The 20272-nt window shown below is 44.6% G+C and overlaps 1 protein-coding gene and 1 long non-coding RNA gene across 4 annotated transcripts in view; one reads left to right on the plus strand and one right to left on the minus strand.

The window, feature by feature from the left end:
• Nucleotides 1-20272, minus strand: part of LOC306914457 (neural cell adhesion molecule 2-like) — a 454732-nt gene that overhangs the window by 59231 nt on the left and 375229 nt on the right. For all 3 annotated transcript variants that reach the window (XM_079491483.1, XM_079491484.1, XM_079491485.1), the window contains 4 exons: nucleotides 18468-18605; nucleotides 8578-8695; nucleotides 5736-5905; nucleotides 1619-1764 (listed from right to left, as the gene is read on the minus strand). In XM_079491483.1, the coding sequence (XP_079347609.1) occupies nucleotides 1619-1764; nucleotides 5736-5905; nucleotides 8578-8695; nucleotides 18468-18605 (572 nt within the window). The remainder of the gene's footprint in view (nucleotides 1-1618; nucleotides 1765-5735; nucleotides 5906-8577; nucleotides 8696-18467; nucleotides 18606-20272) is intronic.
• Nucleotides 11673-12768, plus strand: LOC306914469. Its single transcript, XR_013788686.1, has 2 exons — nucleotides 11673-11716; nucleotides 11808-12768. It is a non-coding gene; the product is annotated as an uncharacterized lncRNA (long non-coding RNA).

The following is a 20272-nucleotide window of genomic DNA, read 5'->3' on the forward strand; positions in this document are numbered from 1 at the left end:
CCGTTTATAACCACATGCCAAAACACAATTTTCAAAATCCTGAAAAAAGAACTGGTTCTCTCTCATTATTGATCATTTATCTTTGAAGAATGGTTGGGATACAGCTCAGACAATATATTTCTCTGAAAAGTAAAATGAGCATATCTAGAAATATAGTAATTATCTATTACAGGAGAGACAACATAGTGACTACATGAGACGTACTTCTGTTTTCATGAAAGATGTAGCACAAAGGTTCCTAACATAAATTCTAAGGAAATGTTTTATGAAATTCAATAAACTCAATTCTAAGGAAATGTTTTATGAAATTCAATAACCTAAATATAGTGCAAGTGTACAGTGTAACTGTGTAAGTAATGCATAAGATAACTTCATGCTCCTATCTCAATATACCGTACTGCTGATGAGCCTGCACAACTAAGAATCTTATTGTGATGCGACAATAAAGTTTGATTCTGATTCTGTATATTCGGAGTCGGGTGACCCCCCCCGTGAAGAGCTCTACTCCAGACTCCTCTCCAGTCCACTCACATTCCCAGCACTGTGTGCGCAGTGCGACTTACATATGTGTATGTGTTGTACGTCCCTTGTTTCCTTTGGGTCGGCCATCGGTATGCCGTATTTTTCTTGAATGCTTGCAGAGCAGCTCAATTGACGTCAGCGATGCTTCGTGTCTGTCATGGCCATTAGAGACTCTGAGACTTGTGTCAACAGGTTTTGACGTGTGTACTTTCTTGATGCCTCCTAATGCCACTTCTAGCAGTTTGGGTGCAGAGCGCGGCAGATCCATGGAAACATACTAGACATTTAGACAAACAGTCTTGAGGAATCCAGAAGTGAAACATCTCTTCTGCCTTCATCAGCTGACTATACTTTGTGCTTGTCATGTCATGTGAAGACGGGTGCAAATGTTTTTATGGAAGTAATTTCAGCTGCGTGGACAGAATATGTAATGAAAAAGAAAATAAACAAGTGCGTGCGTGCGTGCGTGCATGCGTGCGTGCGTCCTACATTTGAATGCAATCTTGCCTACCGCTTTACGGAGAGAACAAAATTAAAGATGAATGATTGGACAGCCAAACTGTGCCCAGCGCAGCCTATCTCTCACATCCTGAGATAATTGAGCGGAGGCCATGAATAATAATACATCTCATAACTCCAGCTACAACACACAGACAAAAAGGAATCAGTAATAATCTTCAATATTATTATTTTTTAAAATGGAAAACGGCTCTTGCAGTTATTATGAAAAGCTGGAACGTACCATGGCACTGGCAGTATAATGCCCCGGCACACAATAAATTCACTCACAGACCTAATGGACGAGGACTTAACTGATACATTTGATGTAATTTGGCTTTTGAAATTCAAATAGTGTTCTCACGTGGTTTTCGTGATGTAAAAAAACACGAGCTAAATTATAATAAAGGAAAACTGTAATAATTTCACCAGTGCAATCCTTGCGCTTCATCTTTGGCTTGATAGTATTATAACATAGTTTGCAGTGTTACATTTTATTATTATTAAATGAGGCCCTTTCCAAAGTGCTAAAACAAGTGTTGCGGGTGGTACATGTGCTTCTGCAGTTTCTCTTCCGTGCATGGGTTGGGAACCATACCTTGTCTCCGTGGGTGAAGGTCTGCCCGTCGCTGGCCCTCCTCCAGGAGATGTCAGGCAGAGGCTCTCCCTCAGACACGCAGGAGATCATGGCGGCGCTGCCCTCCACCGCCGTCACGTTGCGCAGCTGGACAATGTGAGGCTGGACTGAGGGATGAGAGAGAGAGAGAGAGAGAGAGAGAGAGAGAGAGAGAGGGGGCCAGAGAGAGAGAGAGAGAGAGAGAGTAAATTCTCCTTTACAGCACTGCCACCCAAGCGTGGAATGCCCTGACCCCTTCCCTAAAAAAATCACTTTACAATTGAAACTAGTCCTGAATATCCACCATTGAGCAGGCCCAAGGGAGAGGGATCTCTTCCAGCAGTGTTTAGTTCTTCGACTATGACAAAAACTACCTTTTTTCACTGACAATATCTAAAACTAAATGAAAATGTGCTGTCAAAATCAACACAGTCTTCTTGTGAAGGGCACAGAGTGTACTACCGTACTTTGGATCTCACAGGCTTTGAGCCTCCTTGCCTTGGATAAATGGTTAGACACTGTTAATGTGCTCCTTTACTCCGCCACTGTCCTCCTGTTTTTATTTGCTTGATGCCTTTTTAGTTTTTATAGAGTGCCAAAGTCCTGACGTCACTCGCTCATGCCCTGGTTCCAAGGGGTTCACAGGTGTTTTTTCTCTATGGAGAATAACATCAGGTCATCTTAAAATCAGCTCATATAAGAATTGTGGTCCAAAAATAAACAAACTGGTTCTGTATCGTTTACGACAGTCAGTCACTATTATTATTATTATTATTCATATCCATATGACTGAAACCACCGGGATGATTTGATGATTTGTTTAACACAGTTCTTATATGAGGCGATCTAAGATCCCCTATGGTATGGGGATCATAATACAAATAAAAAAATACACAAACCCATGGACTTAGCCTTGTGTAAAGTGTACTTATGCAAGTGTTTCTCAGTAGAGGTTTGTGAAGTCGCGCAGCGTAGCACGTGCACGCTGCGTGCGGTGTGTGTATAGGTGTCAGGGAATAGAGTTCCGATGTCAAAACCACATGCCCTCTGGGGTCATAGCATTTATTTCTCTGTTCAAGCTTCCATTCAACTTTAAAAATCACTTCATATTATAACTGTGTTAAAAGAAAAAAAAGGAGTCCAGGCATTCTGTCAGAGAGGTGGCTCTGCATCGTTGTTTATGATATTTAATTATACGTTTTGATACAGTCCTTAATTTGCAGGCTGGCTGACCTCTGTGGATAAATTATTGTAGTACTTTCCCGGCATCAGTGTATGCTTAACCAATTTACAAAAACGTCTAGATCCTCTGGAACACTTCTATTAACTGTCTCAGTGCCACAGGACGCCTTTGGCCGCCTGCCCCTGGTGGCCGCGAGTGCCATTGGCGCCTTTGGACGCCTTTTTGAAATAAAGGAATATTCTTTTTCTTTTTTCTCCATATTTTGAAAATTGCTCTAATCTGCATGTCAGGTGATGACATGCACATTACATGCACAATAGAATTTCATTTTCTTTATTTTATTTATAATGGGCTTTGGTTGCAACAAGGGGCAAAACTGGTGAGTTAAGTGATGAAAAGAAATAAAATAAAATGCGTGCCAAAACACAAATGTGTTTTTGACTGAGTCAACTGCCAATGATGATGTATGTGGGCCTGCCACCTCTCACATGTGAACCGAGCTAATCCCCTGACTATCGTCGTCTTCCACAAGGAAGACCGTGGCGTAGTCGCGTAACATCTTGGTGATAGGCCTCGGGTGCAAACATTTTGTTTAGCCTCCACCCCAACACACACAGTGACACGTGTGCGAGCGTGCAAATAGCAAAATAAATGTATCGCGGGACGGAGGAGCGCATTTCAGCATGTTAGATCGGCTACGTTCCACGTTTGATTTGTCCGAATGTTGGTGCTAAATAACACTTAAACTCACTGCCAGACCGGGCGGGGAGGAGGGGCCGCTTTAGCTCAACAGCAGATCCACACTTGGGTACGCATGCATCTCGAGCACGCATGCAGGTTTTCGGCAGAGAAAATTGGATCGCCTTGTGCTCATTTCGGTGCACCCCAGCTCAGTGTCTGCATGGGCCCCGGTGCAGCTATTGACTGGTAGATTTAATGACGGATAAGTCCTATACGTTTAATGATTGACTCAGTTTAAACTGACTCTCAAACTATCACCCTCCCCCGAGCACGGGCCTAGTTGTGTTCATAGGCTACAGTAGATACTTTAACTCAACAAAGCCGGATGCCACGGGGGTGTGCAGGTACAACTGGCGCCCCCCGGGCACCCTCATCCCTCCTTTTTAAAAGAAAATGTTTTTCTTTTTACCCCATGATTTTTGTAACCAATTTATTTTCACCCAGTATCAATTGTCCATGTAATCATGGGAGCTACACTCCCTCTGCCAACCTGGGGAGAGCAACAGAATGACCTCATGCTTCCTTCAATGCATGCAGGAGTCCAAGCTGCTTCTTTTTACCGGACAGTTCCCTGGTTGGACCTTAAGAGTATATATTAATAGAGACGTCACCGGTTTTCTCCTCTCATCCAGATGCATTGAGTTGCTCACCCAGCACATGAGGCGTTCTTCCGGGTTGGAAACAGTGCATTCTGGGATTGCTTATGGGCCAGACGTGAACGCGCTGGGCCGTTGACTTTCATTGCGCGCGTTCACGTATGAAACATAGCGTTCACGTATGAAACATAGCGTTCACGTATGAAACATAGCGTTCACGTGTTATCGGCCCATACGTGAACGTGCGCAATACATAATGCTGGCTCCAGCTGCAATGCCAAATTGGGCCACTATGTCTGTTTCGCCTCAGGGTTTCCTCTCTGTGACATCTCTATTATATTTATACTCTAAGGGTTGGATGTAACGCGTGGAAGGAAGCTGTGAGGCGACAGCGCTGCCGACTGCGCCACCCTGCCCTCATCGCTCCCTCATGTTTCAGTGAGGACACGACACAGTATGTGTACCATGGGGCCGGGGAGGGGGAGGGGACGTCATTTCAGGCCGCCGTGCGTTAGCAACAAGACTGGGGGCAGCTAGACGCACTGAGGCGTGACTGTATGTTCACTCTGCTGGAACTGGCGAGCGCGCACACGCACACACACAATCTGAAGCAACAAGTGTCACACAAATCACCACGCCTCAGCACAGAGGCACATGAGATATAAATGTGCATGTGTGCACGCACGCGCGAACACGCAAACGCGCACAGACGAGCACACACACGAGCACACACACACACACACACTCACAGAGGTAAGCAAGCATATCAGACACCTCCGCTAGCTAACAGTGGCTGCCGTCAGGGGGAATAAAACTAACTTACCCCCCCCACCCCCCCGCCCCGCTGTCCACCGCAAGGCAAAAACTGTTACCGTCTTCATTTAAATACATTTCGACGAGCAAGCGCTTTTCCCGTCTTCAAAGGATGTTGATGACTGGGGCAAAATAATTTGCTATTTTATGGTGTGAGGTAGGGCTGCACAATTAACCGAAAATAGTCAAGCATCCTTATTTTAGAATTCACAGTTATGTTTGTGTATGATCGTGAAACTTGGCAATTCATTCAAACATCAAAATATTTTTGTTGATGCAAGCCATGCCCTTATATCCTCGCCATTGCAGAAGGATTAAAAACAAGACCATACAAGCCGTTCACCCATTTCAACCTGAGGCCGATTCAAAGGTCTTTGAGTTTCCTTATTTATGAAAACTTTCATAGAGTTGTCAACGTTTACTAAAATATCTACTTATCAGCCTCTGTAGCAGACAGGAGGTGTTTTTGCGTGGCCAGGAGGTGTCCCTTATTTGAAACTCGGGGAGTTGCCAACCCTAGACTTACCAAACACCTTGATGAGCAGCCCTCGCTCCCGTGGGACTTACCAAAGACCGTGAGGAGCAGCTCCCGTGGGACTTACCAAAGACCGTGAGGAGCAGCTCCCACTCCCGTGGGACTTACCAAAGACCGTGAGGAGCAGCTCCCACTCCCGTGGGACTTACCAAAGACCGTGAGGAGCAGCTCCCACTCCCGTGGGACTTACCAAAGACTTTGAGGAGCAGCTCCCGCTCCTGTGGGACTTACCAAAGACCTTGAGGAGCAGCTCCCGCTCCTGGGAGCCGGCCTTGTTGGTGGCTCTGCAGGTGTACGTTCCTCCGTCGTCCTGTCGGATGTTGTGGATGGTCAGCGTGCTCCGCCCCGCCTCCGGCACGTTGAACACATACTGCTCCAACGGCTGCAGCTGCTGCCCTCTCCTGGACAACGGGAGAAAGACAGGAAACGCATTGTTGTGTTTATAGCACAATAGAAAGACAGAGAGACAGAGATTCCTGCCCGACATCAACGCTTTGTTGGATCCGTAGCTTGCAGGGCCCTGTGCCCTAAGACAATTTCAATTAGGCACAGCTGTTGCTTCCGTCGAAACCGTATTCATAGGCCAGAGAGTTCAATGTAACGCAACACAGGAACCCCAGCTAGTGTTTTTGGTCGTCCAACAGTTTCTTAACCACTCGGTAGGAAGAGACTCAAAGACAGCAGAATGAGCGTCGGGGAGCAGCCTTATAACTAGCGACTACAGTGCTGCATGGTAGTGCGCTGAACACACACGCATTCATGGGTGTGCGAACGCAAAAGGTGTCATTCATGGGGCCTTTTGATTTGGCGTATAGCGCCAGTCTGTGAATTCCAATTTCCTCGATAACAGGTGTGTGCATGTGTGCGTGTGTGTGTGTGTGTGTGTGTGTGTGTGTGTGTGTGTGTGTGTGTGTGTGTGCAATATAGTGTACTGTGTGTATGTGTGGATATACTGGAAGTGATGTTGAACTCTAACCAACGGTGCACAGTAACTAAATATATATACTTGAGTAGGCTACTGTGTTTAATTACATTTGAGTATCTGTTTTAGTTGAGTAGGCCTATTTGCATTTGTTTGGAGCAAAGCCCTACTTTCTCCACTCCACTACATTTGAAAGACATATTGAGAGAACACTGGCCTACACACGTCACATTACCGTTCGACCTGGCCTGGCGGAGATATGCACTCAGACGACTGCACTTTTCTAATTGCAAAAACTTAAAAGGCTAAAAATGAATTCAATAGACCACGTACATTTCTCACTTTGATTGGCTTCTGTAAAAAGCAAAGCCAATTACCGGTACGTCTCCGTTTATTTAAAGTGGAATGTATTATAATACACAAAAAAAGGTGACAAACGAACAAAGGCAGCAAAAACCCAATAACAGACTCCATACTTACTGGCACAACCTCAATTGGTATTTCTTTTAAAATGGCACAGCCTTGGTATTTCTTTTTTAAAGTGCACACAATGGAAGTCAATTTGGTGGATTGTTTTTTTAAAGACGCCCTGACATTTTGGAGTCGCTGGGAGATAACAGACATTGGTATTTACATTATTCACATTGTAAAATCATTAGCATTTCCCTCAATTCTCTGTATGTAAAAGGATGGTATAAAACTCCCATGGAAAAAAGCAGACCCGCAAGCTGACAATGTCCCGCACTGTGACTCGTTGTGAGTTCATAATGATTGGCTATTAAAAATCTGAGTGGTTAAAGTGATTTCGATGCTATATTAATTAAGTACATTTACTTAAGTACTGTAGGCTACTTAATCAAATCTCGTTCTCTCGGGCACGGCTACCTGTGCAAAGGTACGTTTTTCTCGTTCTCGGGTTTCAAGGAGTTAAGTTACTTTACACCACTGCTTTTAGCCTAGTCCTTCTCCACGTTTTAACTAGTTTCATATGCATTAGTCCAGTGGTTCCCAAAGTGGGGTCCGGGGACCACCAGGGGTCCTTGAGGGAGTTCCAGGGGGTCCCAAGCTAAATGATAGTTTGGAACCAAATGGACCCGTATGCGTCTGTAACTCTGTTGTTGTTGCTGCGAGAGTGAGGTCTAGCCAACACCAACTCAGGATTCCTGGATCGCTGCCCTCCACAAATTCCTATCCAACATCAAGTTAACATCATACAAAACTCTGCTGCTAGATTATTAACGAAAACAAAGAAAAGAGAACACATCACGTCTTGCACACCCTCCACTCCCATAGAATAGATTTTAAGGTACTACTCATAGTTTACAAAGCACTCAACAGCCAAGGCCCTGCATACATAACAGATTTCTTACCATCATACACTCCATCCAGAACATAAAGATCCTCAACAGCAGGTTTACTAACCACAAAAGGAAAAAAGAAACCACGAAAGACACAAATACCTTAAATGCTTGACCTTCTCATGCCTATTTTTATCTGGATGTCTGACTTTATGCACATTCACTGTCTTGTCTTGTCTTGTCTTGTCTTGTCTTGTCTTGTCTTGTCTTGTCTTGCATTGTGTTTGATATAACCTATGACCTAACTGTAAAGCACTTGATGTATGTCCTGCCTGTGAAGCACTTTGAACTGCAACCCTGTATGAAAGGTGCTATATAAATAAAGATTATTATTAAGTTCTTGAGCTCTGCAGTGTTGTTAGCCAAGCTGTCACGCACATCTACATAATATAGGTGGTATAGAGTGTACAAATGGAACCAAATGGAACAAATGGACCCATTTGGTTCCATTTGTACACTCTCAAGATAAATTGGGGTCTCAGAGATAGAAATGCCATTAAATGGGGCTCCATAGATGAATGCATTTGAAACAGGGAGGGTCCTTGAAATTCAACGGGTTGAGAATCACTGCTAGAGCAGTAAACATCTTCTCGCATGGGGACCATTTCAGGGACCCCCATGTGTCCCGGGCTAATTAGTGTCAATTTGGGGGTCCTTGACGTGAAAAAGTTTGGGAACCACTGCATTAGGCCACTGACCCCCATTTCATACCATCGGCGGTGAACTGCAAAAAAGCCCTGCCAGGCCCAGAAGATAGTGAGACGGAGTTAAAGTTAAACTTTTTAAAAGTTACCTGTGCCAGGTGACCTCGGGTTGGGGGGATCCAGATGTGATGCAGGTGAAGGTGACAGACTCCTGGTAGTCGGCGGTGGCGTTGAAGGAGGGATGGAACACCGACAGAACCGGTGGCACTGGAAGAGAAGAAGAGGACAGCACACAAACCGTTAAGGTTTAACATTGGAGAGTTGTGGTGAAATGGCCTTCTCTGTCAATTTATCTCAAAGTTTCTCTGAAACGTTGCCTCAACCAATCCCATCCATTCAGGCAAGTGGTTTTCAACCTTCAGCTTTTGAGCCATGTAACTACCATTTAATGAGGTTTAGCCTCTAAGACCCAAAACTTATATTTTGTTATCGTTGGATGAGATGTATTTGTGGTACCTGCATCATCTAATTGTGGAGAATTAAATAATAGAGATGTTTAACAATAATTTACTCTCTTGAGAGCAAAAAGGTCCAGTTGGTTTCATTTTAAGTACGTAAGTAAGTAGTTTATTTATAGAGCACCTTTCACAGACAATTACAGTCACAAAGTGCTTTAACAACAATAACATTAAAACAAGTCAATAAAACAAGTCAAGAACTAAATCACTAATAAAGTAAGACAAAATAGAAAAAGTAGAGTAAAAATAAAGCAATCAACATTTAACCAGGCCGGCTATGGAAAGGCCTGTTTAAAAAGGTGAGTTTTCAACAGTCCTTTGAAAATGTCCACAGAATCCACAGTTCTTAGGTGGAGGGGGAGCTCATTCCATAGCCATCGCCTTTGGTTATTAGTTTTGTCTGAGGAACAACCAGCAAAGCCTGTGATGTGGATCTCAGTGACCTTCTGGGCACATACGGTTGGAGCAGGTCAGAGAGATAAGGAGGTGCCTGGCCATGGAGGGCTCGGTGTGTAATAACTAGAATCTTAAAATGTATTCTGTAATTAACTTTTACATTTTACACTCAAGGGATAAAGATATGAGGGTCCATTTGGTTACCAACTATCTTACATTTAGCTGGGGACCACCTGGAACCCCATCAAGGACCACTGGTGGTCCCCGGACAGGTTGATTGCAGCAGAGGGCATAGAAAGAGAGAGAGAGAGAGAGAGAGAGAGAGAGAGAGAGAGATACTTAATATGTTGCTTATTTCTAACCAAAATGTTTTCAGATAGTCTTACATAGAAGTTTAAAATTAGTTAAAGGGATAGTTCAGAATCTTTTAACTTTAAGTTGTATGAAATACTTATTACTGTATTCATTGATTGCCCGAGTCCCGTGGTGGGAGTTCTGCTCTGGTTTTGGTGAAATATTAAGCGTGCCCTCCACCATTCCTGTAGGCAGGCTTTACAGAAGCTGTGGCTACACGACAGGGATGTTTAAATATGTCATGACTCATGACACACAGGACAGGAAAAATCTTCTGAAAAAGACACCTGCAGAATCCATTCCCAAGTCTCTGAGTGAAGCTAAAAAACACACGGGAAATAAACCAGTCAAGTCGTGTAGCACTTCCTCCTCGAGAGTGTTTATACTTTGAATACTGATTTTCAGTCCGTTGGATCCTCTCTGATGTTCCTGACGTCAGTGTTGCTTTTGTCGACTAAAACTAAGACGAAAAATGTTCGTCGACTACATTTTTTTCACTGACGAAAACTGAATGGAAACTAAATGAAAACTAAGCTATGACTAAAACTAAGACTAAATATACTGACAATTTCGTCAACAAATTAAAACTAGACTAAAATGTTAGGAGGGGGCTAGTGGACAAGAGATCCAGTATAAGTGATATTACACTTGCGGTTGCATGCTGAAAATAGCAGATCTACAAGCTCACAACGCATCGCGCTGCAACACGTTATGAGCTTGTAGATCGGCAATTTTCAGCAAGTGTAAAATCTATCATTACAACGGCATCAAGGCCCGCCAAAATACATTTTAGTCAACTAAATCAACTGTAGATTTAGTCGACTAAAATCTTATGACATTTAGTCGACTAAAACTAGACTAACACTAAAACATTCCAGGTGACTAAAATGTGACTAAAACTAAAGGAAAACTATTCAAGAGACTATGACTAAAACTAAAATCAAAATGTGCTGCCAAAAACAACACTGCCTGACGTTTACCGCCACTTCGGCAATACTAAGCCCCGTAGATGTGGAACGACTGCTGCATTAGGAATAGACCAGTTTAGTTTAGACTGGACGTCATATTGATAACATCGGTGTGGATCTACATAATTGCGTGAGAGAGGAGGACAGACACACGCAGACAGAGATAGAAGTATTGATCCTGTAGCCAAAGTAATGTGCCCGGCCCGTCTATAGCTTTCTGTATCAGGGTCAGTAGTTCATCTAGCATGTTGATGAATTCACAACTTTCTTTTGGTGTCTTCTGAAAGAAAAAATGGCATAGACTAAAGTTAATGTCGACTGCTGAATTTACAATGTGGCAATAAAGCAAACACTGGGACTGCCCCGGCTCACCGATGCAGATTTATTAACAGGATCTGCAGGTTAAAATCCGTGCCATACATCAGATGAATGGTTCATTCTATTTAATTAAAAGAGGAAGATAACTCTAGAAGACCATTGAGTGTACACTCCAGCTGGGTCATGGCCCCGATCGGTCTATGGATGTTGGACCAACGTAAAACAGCTGATAATAACCTCCGCCTTGGCTCTGGTTGAATTCAGCACAGCGAGAAAAATAATCACCTGCAAGGAATTTCTTGATAGCAGCTCATAACTTGTCTATGGTGGATTTTTGAGTGGTGCAGCCACTCCAAGGAACAGCAATGTCTGTCCCTGTATCCCTATGTATGTATGTATGTATGTATGTATGTATGTATGCATTTGTGGTGTCTCGCTACAAAACCACCAGACTAACAGGTACGTTTCCATGGTGACCAACCAAACACCGCTGCCTCAGACACGGAAGCAGACCAGACACGGCATCGGGCCGCATCATACACAGTGTCTACGTGCCTAGACTGTTACTACTCCAGCTGGAGTTAATGCCGCCGCCGCCGCCCTCGTTAGTAATCAGCGCCAGCCGTGGCGCGTCAGGCGTGCCCTATATAAAGCACACTTGAACTTGACGCTGACACTTGGCTGGTCCACCTTGATGCCGACGGGCAGCGTATACCTGTGTTTGGCTCTGGATGGTAAGTGCCCGCACTCCCTCTACCTCTTTAGTTAGTTGCATGTTTGAAATGTTTATACTCGATACTCATACCTGTATCTCCACACTGTTAGGCAAGTAGGAGTGGGGCTGAAAGCACACGCCGGAGTGTGTGCCCCCCATAACCGATGACGAGAGGAAACCTTGCATCTTACCTGGAAACTCACCTGGCTCGGATCGAGACGAGGAGGGGAAGGAAACCTTTTATCTCCAGACAGTCGGCTGCATCTTAAGGTCGCAAGGAAAAACCCTTCTTATCGTCACTTGTTTGATTTAAAGAAGAGGCACTCCCTAATGGGTGAGAAGCTAAGGATACAAGACTGTGTTGAAGTACCTACCTTATGAGCGTGGCCGCTCACCTCAGCTGACGTTAACAGAAGAAGGATGTTTAAGTTCCGTTCCACCTTAAACCTGTGAATGAAGACAGAGACTATTGTTTGTTTATTACGCCAGAAAGACCCTTTGTTTGCTCAAACCCTCGCCCCATATCTGTGAAAGAAGACAGACACGTCGCTTTGGTTTAAAAGAGACTTTATTGGTTAAATCTCCTGCTACTGAAAGCTGTGAGATTGAAACAAACAAACATTTGTTAATTAAGTACAAATACTTTACTCTAAGTACCTACCTGCTGGCCGTGTCCCTAGTATCCTATGCTACATACTCACCCGGTCCTAGATAAAGTATTTCTACTCTAATTACTTACCTTCTTACCGGAACCCGAGTATTTGTACTCCAAATACTCCGCCGCTTCCGCTTGGATAGAAAAACCTACTCTAAGTACTCACCTACATCCTGTGAAGAGAAACCCCCCTCCCCCCCGGTGCCCACCTACCTGTAGGGAAAAGAAGAAGAAGAAAGGTAGTGAGTGAGATAGCTGGTAGACAGCCCAGACTGGAGCCTGTGGCCCCAACTAATGCTCTCCTCTCATCCTCTGCAGTGGGAATCCATCCTGAAGACTCTCTACATGATTGAAAGTGGATGCATTATCCTTTATTATTCAATAAAACAAAGGGCGCCACCATGTGTCAAACCTTGGTTCTGCTGTCTCTGTCTCCTGATTTGCATCAGACCTCCCACAGTATACGTATGTATGTATGCATGCATGCATGCATGCATGCATGCATGCATGCATGCATGCATGTACCAACAGGTGCCAAAGTGGTGCTGTTGAGCTAGAAACTGAGAGAGAGAGATAGAGAGAGAGTTGCACTGTCTGTTGCCTGCTAATTACAATGTGGAGCATGCGTGCATGTGAGAGACAGAGAGAGGGAGAGGGAGGGAGGGAGGGAGAGAGAATACCACACTCTTACTTGTGTGAGAGAGAGTGTTGTCTGCTAATTCCCCCACACGGTAACTCTTGTCATTTCTCGACCGTTTCGGACGTGGGGCGGCTCGCCGGAACCGGACCAGCACCCTGGGCGCGTTTCTGTGGGTCTGGAATTTCCGGGGACCCCCCGGGGACCCCCACATGGAGTTGCACCACTCAGTTCACACAGTGATTTTTATGAAACAAACACTTTGCAGATAGAAAGAGGATCATTCAAGCTTTTTGTACAGCTGCAATGTTGAGAGAGGGCGAAATCCATACTGGCAATGTTGGTGAGTTTGGCATCGTTTAATACAATCCGACTTTTCTGTTTGGATGTATCAACAGCTGTCAATGGCAAATTGAAGCTATAGTTACCACCATGCCATTAACTTAATGGCAAGATGGTCGCAGTCTGCATAAGGTCTATACTCCCTCTGCATTAGGTTGTGGCCTGGCCAGCCTTTTCTCCTCACAGATGAGTAAAAGCTGGGAACGAGGCTAGATTTAGGTGGTGTCAATCATTATTAAATTCAAGCACCGCTGTCTGTGTGTCTGCCCACTTCCGCATAGAGCAAAGCGCCTCCTCACAACGCCACAACGCACGGACAGCCTCACGGAACCTAGCGCCGCACAGCCCTGTCCTCCAACCTCCATCTGCCCCGCATTACACACGCCAAACATTCTAACAATCATCTTAATTAAATTAATTTGCGTCAAAAACAACTCATCTCCCGGAAATCACGTGTCACCAGTGAAATGCATTTTGGGACGGACACTGATTAATACTGGGACACCGTTTTCCGTGCAACATCCCCTTTGCCGTCCCCACCACTGTGACCGCACCTCCAGCCCCACGCTGTGAGACACACACACACACACACACACACACACACACACACACACACACACACACACACACACACACACACACACACACACACACACACACACACACACACACACACACACACACACACACACACACACACACACACACACACACACACACACACACACACACACACCATTCCATCCCCGTCCGCAACAACACAGAGACGGACAGTCACTTCTTCCTACCACCACCGAAAACTACAAAGCCACACCGCTTGGCTAAAGCAACTCCCGTACAAGTTGGACCATCCATGGACCTCGCATCAGTGCTACAGGTTCACAACTTCACAGTAGACTGTGGAGGATTTTTGTATCGCATCACGGGACAAGTGCGCGAGAGAGAGAGAGAGAGAGAGAGAGTGAGAGTGAGAGTGAGAGTGAGAGTGTGTGTGTGTGTGTGTGTGTGTGTGTGTGTGTGTGTGTGTATGTGTGTGTGTGTGTGTGTGCGTGCGTGGACCACGGGTTCACAACTTCACAGTAGCACGCAACAGGACAATTCCCTCCCAATCAGTAATGTGATCTATTACATTGCATTACCCACGCTGTACATAGTTTGGTGTTCATTATATTCAGAACGGGTAAGGGCTAGTACTGTATAATGCTTGCACACACTGGCACAATGGCACACACATACTGTACAGTACGTGGCTCTGGGCACACCTACAGTAAACTGTGACATTAAGGTATTAACTGCAGCTGCGTTGCTTTACTAAGTATTCCTCAGGGATACTGGGGGATCAACATGAGAATCCCCAAGGCAAAGTGGAGTGCATATAAAAGCCCTTGAGAAGCTCCCCGGAGGGGGAGGGCTAGTCCTCAGAGAGTTCAGCGAGCCGCCCACTCCGCTCGGCTCTGTGTGGAAGACTGGAGTGTCATGTGCCTGGAATAATAGGCTGTGCCTCATTGAGCAAGCTTATTGGAACTTCCTCATGAAGTGAAGCGAGTGGTTTAGCTAAATTGAATGCGATTCATGTAATTTTTTTTGGAGGGGTAGTAAGGGGAGGGCTGGCTGCTATTACATTATTACATTAGGTGAGGAGAGAATTACATAGGCGAGAGTCAATATTGCGGCTACTCGTGCGTAACGAGGCACTTATATAGTGCTTTGGCGAGATCGCATTTCAATCACTCCCCCGATCGTCTCAGGTGACTCGCTTTCTATGAAACGTGTTCTATAAATGAGGACAAATGGTCAAATTAAAATGACATCCTTCGATTTCTTTAGGCCACAACCGAGCCCCAGATCCATTGCTAATTGAGAATTTCAATCATAAGAAATAGCAGAGAGAGAGAGACCACATTTAGACAGGCTTGCACGTTAATTAAGTATCCTATCTGAGCGGATCCAGTCAAGCTTGTTGTCAGAAATGTGCTCCGGGAGCGCGGCTGAGTTTTCACTCAGGCACAACTTGCATCTCATTTGACTCCAGAAAGAAATGGGATATATTGCACAATGGGATGTGACATTTGACGCTGCAATGTGGAGCGTAATATCTTTGAACGCAAACTGCATTATGCGATATGTCCGAATGCAAGAGCGAGAACTTAACCACTTAAACCGTCTAGACTTAGTACATTTGACCTGAGCTGGCTGGCTCACCCATTGTGAGCTTGTAAATCTGCCATTTATGGTTAATGATCCCACCAGAACATGTGACCCAGCTCGACTGAAGGGCTGCCATCGTGCAGCCTCCAGCCTTTCACCAGGAGAAAAACTGCATTTTACAGCACAGATCTAGACATCTCACATACTACTAGAGCAGGGGTTCTCAACGTTTTTGTCCGGGGACCCCCGGAAATGCTTTGGCAACGTCTCGGGACCCCCGCCCCGCCCCTCTCGACCCCCAATATAAATAAAGACAATACACCATAAATAAATACTGAAACCAGATATAATCATTAGGGAAGGTGTATGCATGTACTATGTGTACTATATGTAAACTCTTCATTTCCATTTTCCAGCCATTCAGTTGCAAAAAAATAAATAATAATAATAATAATAATAATTTGGCGACCCCCCGAGGGGTAGCGACCCACGGGTTGAGAACCCCTGCACTAAATGAATGTAAATATGAAATAAATGGTTAAACATGTAGCTAGGTAGGCTATAATGTTAGAGTCCACTCCACAGAACCTTTCAGGCCTGTTTTCTCAACTCGCTGCTTCTCTGCAAGACATATAAGGTAAGCCATATCTCCAAAACTGTCAATTTGAAGCTATGATTCCCTGCCTTCTTATCACATGAAAAAAACGAAAATTACAAAAAACAATCCAATGGCAGCCCCTCACTCAAGCTGGGTCATATATAGATGCTGGGGTTCAAGACCTACATACAGAGGTCATCACACCAGGCTGGCTTGCGGCGGACATTTTTGTCAAAAACATATTTTTGCCATACAAAATGAGTGGACAATAATATTACTAGTGGAAACACGAATGTATAGACTAGAGGGTTTGTGCATGCCTAAAGTTGGTCGAGTGGCAAAGTATGTTTTGGACCCTACAGGTACAAATGGACCCTTTCGACCCTGTACAAACGGACCCTACAGGTACAAATGGACCCTTTCGACCCTGTACAAACGGACCCTACAGGTACAAATGGACCCTTTCGACCGTGTACAAACGGACCCTACAGGTGTAATGGTATTTTGAAGATGACAATACTAACCAGGGCCGGTTCTAGGGGGGGGCAGGGGTGGGCATAGCCCACCCAAACGTGCGTCCTGCCCACCCAATGTGGGTTTGACACCCCACCCGCGCCGGCGGAGTCGCCCCCCTTACAATTCTGTCTGCCCACCTGAGTGGGGCTGGCTAAATCCGGCCCTGAATAACTGTCACTGTCATCACAGACCACCTGTTGGTTGTCTGTCAGATGACCTATTCCTACATAAGACCATGTTTGACCATGTCCACTGACCACTGACCACACCTCCAATGTATTAGTGCTTCTTCATTGTGTATAAGAGAGACTCATTTCTACAGCTAAGGAGGCTGGCATACGTGCACCTCCCTGGGCTGGTACAGACCACTCCTTGTAATAAAAGTGACATTGTTTCAGACCACTCTCGACCTCGATTATTTCTTAAAAGACTCTGATGTGAGTTATTAATAATCCACCACAATTATGGCGCTGTTTCAGACCACTCTCTACCTCGATTATTTCTTTAAGAGTCTGATGTGAGTTATTAATAATCCACCACACAGGTCCATTTGTACAGTCTCAGAGTTATGGGGCTCCTGGATAACCACTGTCCTAGTCATGACGTAACATGTCTATTTGCTCAGACACATACCACCGTATGGAGAAACTTCATCCAATGTCAATGGGAATTTAATCTTTGTGTAGGACAAAAATACCGATTTGCTCAGACACATAATGACGAAAGTTCTCCATTCATTGTCAATGGGAATTTAATTTTTGTTTCTGTAAGATGAAAATCTACACTAATAGCTGAATATAGATGAGGAAAGGGCCCCTCAATAAGAACATTATAATGTTATGTAAAAAGAAAATCGGACATTTGCCACAGACAAGGACAATACAGTATATCATATTAGCATGGGTGTATAATCATGTGTGTATTCATCGTCGATAGACATAAATCTTTTATAAATTCACTGGTGACATGGATTATGATCGATGTATATAATAAATATATAATACAGTATTCACTGTACATTTGTATGCATGCTCACTCATTCAATGATTCAAAGACCAATATAGCTCAGCATCCAAACTCGTATTTTATAGACTGGAGGAGGATAATCAGGGCAGAAAACAAAGATCGGGAACCCAGAGACTCAAATTAATTTGTTGCTGCCGTGCTTCAATCAAATCAGACTGTAGCCTAGTCGACCGCCACTGATCTCAACATGATGGAACTGCTGATGAAACTAAATATCACAGATGGGAGACTGAGGTGACTCTCCACATGCCTTCATGGATATAATTGACTGAGAGATGGAAATTTCACGCCAGCCTACATATGGAGATGAGTTCATACCGTCTGACTTCGAAGATCAACTAACTGTACAAAATTACACGCATTCACATGGCTCACCATTTCACTGTGTGTGTGTGTGCGTGCGTGCGTGCGTGCGTGCGTGCGTGCGTGCGTGCGTGCGTGCGCATGTGTGTGCGCATGTGTGTGTGCGAGCGCGTGTGTGTATGTGCGAGCGAGCGCATGTGTGTGACTAAAATGTTAGGAAGGGACTAGTGGACAAGAGATCCAGTCATTTTATGTTTGCATGCTGAAAATAGCCGATCTACAACCGATCTACAAGGTCACAACGCATCGCGCTGCGACGCGTTGTGAGCTTGTAGATCGGCTATTTTCAGCAAGTGTAAAAACAGTCATTACGACGGCATCAACGCCCACCAAAATACATTTTAGTCAACTAAATCAACTGTAGATTTAGTCGACGAAAACTAGACTAACACTAAAACATTCCAGGTGACTAGAATGTGACTGAAACTAAATGAAAATAAAATGTGCTGCCAAAAGCAACACTGCTGTATATAAGGAAACCTTACCGTTGACGACCAAAGCGATGTCTACAAAGTCGATCTCGCCACGCGCCTCCACACTGGCCTCACAGCGGTACACTCCCTCGTCTGCCTTGGTCACCTGCTGGATCTGAAGGTTGTTATTGGCCAACACCTGGTACCTGCCTGAGAGAGAGAGAGAGAGAGAGAGAGAGAGGGGGGACCCCGGGGGAGATAAGAAAGTTGGGGAAATAGCGAGTGAGAACCGCAATCTCCCTTCTTCAATATTCCGTCTGTCAATCTTCACAAACCGTGATAAAGCCTGGCAGAGATAAACACTGGTAATTAACCAGCGCCGCAAATAATCTCCAGTCTTTCCCGCCGTGGCCACTTTGAGATTGGCCAGATCGAACTTCTACACCAGGCAAAGATGTTTATACCCCCCAAACCCCCCTGCCCCTGTGAAACGCTTTTCAAATTAATCAAAAAGAGACAGAAAACTAAAGAGGTTATCTATCTCCAACTTTTCATCATCGCCACGGCGCTGGAGATTTTCATTTAAAGGAGAAATAAATCAGTCCTTCTGACCGGCGCTCTGACCCAACATCTGTCTGAAGGTTAGATGGAGCTCCGATGTTTTACTTTACCCATTAACCCATTTAGACCCGAGGACGATTCTCCAAATGTCTTCTAAATCCTGACAGTTTTCTGAAAAAAACCCATGTTTCTATGTCAGTGATGCTCAAACATTTTCATGTCAAGGACTCCCAAAATGATATAATATGTTGTTCCAGGGACCTCCCATAAGCAAAGATTGGAGTTAAAAACGTTCGCTCTGAAAGAATATATATTCAAACATTTGCGCCACATTTTCACGATTTTTCAAAAATAGCAGCTAAAGTATAACATAATGCTTAAAACACCAAGAGGGGTTCCTGTCCAGAATGGGTTAACATATATATTTTGTGTGTCCCTTTAAGATAAGTTCAGTGCAACTGAGGTCTGTGACATTGAAAAATACCAAATTATTATTATACAATAATAATAATTTTGCTGTCCAGCAGAAACCAGCTAACTCCAGTTTCAGATTATTCTTTCCATAAATTAATGTACTTGCGTCTTGCGTGCATGTGTCGCTGCTCAACAGTGCCACTTTAGGTCACCCGGTGTTATTGCAGCTGCTGCTACTCTAAACATAGGGGCATACATAATTAGGGACACACAAAGCCAGTCATTGGAGCAGTGTGCTCCGCTCAGAATATAATATATAAGGTTTTCTTCATTTCCTGAAAAGTTTATATTTTTCATTTCCTGAAAAAACAAGTGGAGTCAGATGATTTCTGCCTGACAGCAGAGATATCCAGATATTTAGCATTCTGAGGCATCCCTGGACTTGCGTCAAGGCAACCACTTTGAGAAATCGCTGCTCTAATGGTTTCTGCTGCACAGCCCTAGCAGTCCAAGCAGAATATGTTCCTTTCGTGCGGTTTGTTCTCCGCACGCACACGCACGTGCACGCGCACGTGCACACAGTCTAGAGATGCAGAGAGAGCTCTCACTTTCATTCACTTCACCCTGTCTTTGCATTAACCTATGACCTTCATTAGCCTAGTGATTGAAACATTAAGCTGCTACACAGCATCCATGACATACCAATGGATCAGTCGCCAACGTGACGCACGCACGCACGCACGCACGCACGCACGCACGCACGCACGCACGCACGCACGCACGCACGCACGCACGCACGCACGCACGCACGCACTTCCACGTCCAGTGGGCCCCTATACAACCTTGTGATATTTGTCAGGTGAAAGAAGTGCTGGTTTCTTTATTTAGTAATGAACACCCTG

The sequence above is a fragment of the Electrona antarctica genome (genome assembly GCF_951216825.1).
Source record: "Electrona antarctica genome assembly, chromosome: 21".
NCBI lineage: Eukaryota > Metazoa > Chordata > Actinopteri > Myctophiformes > Myctophidae > Electrona > Electrona antarctica.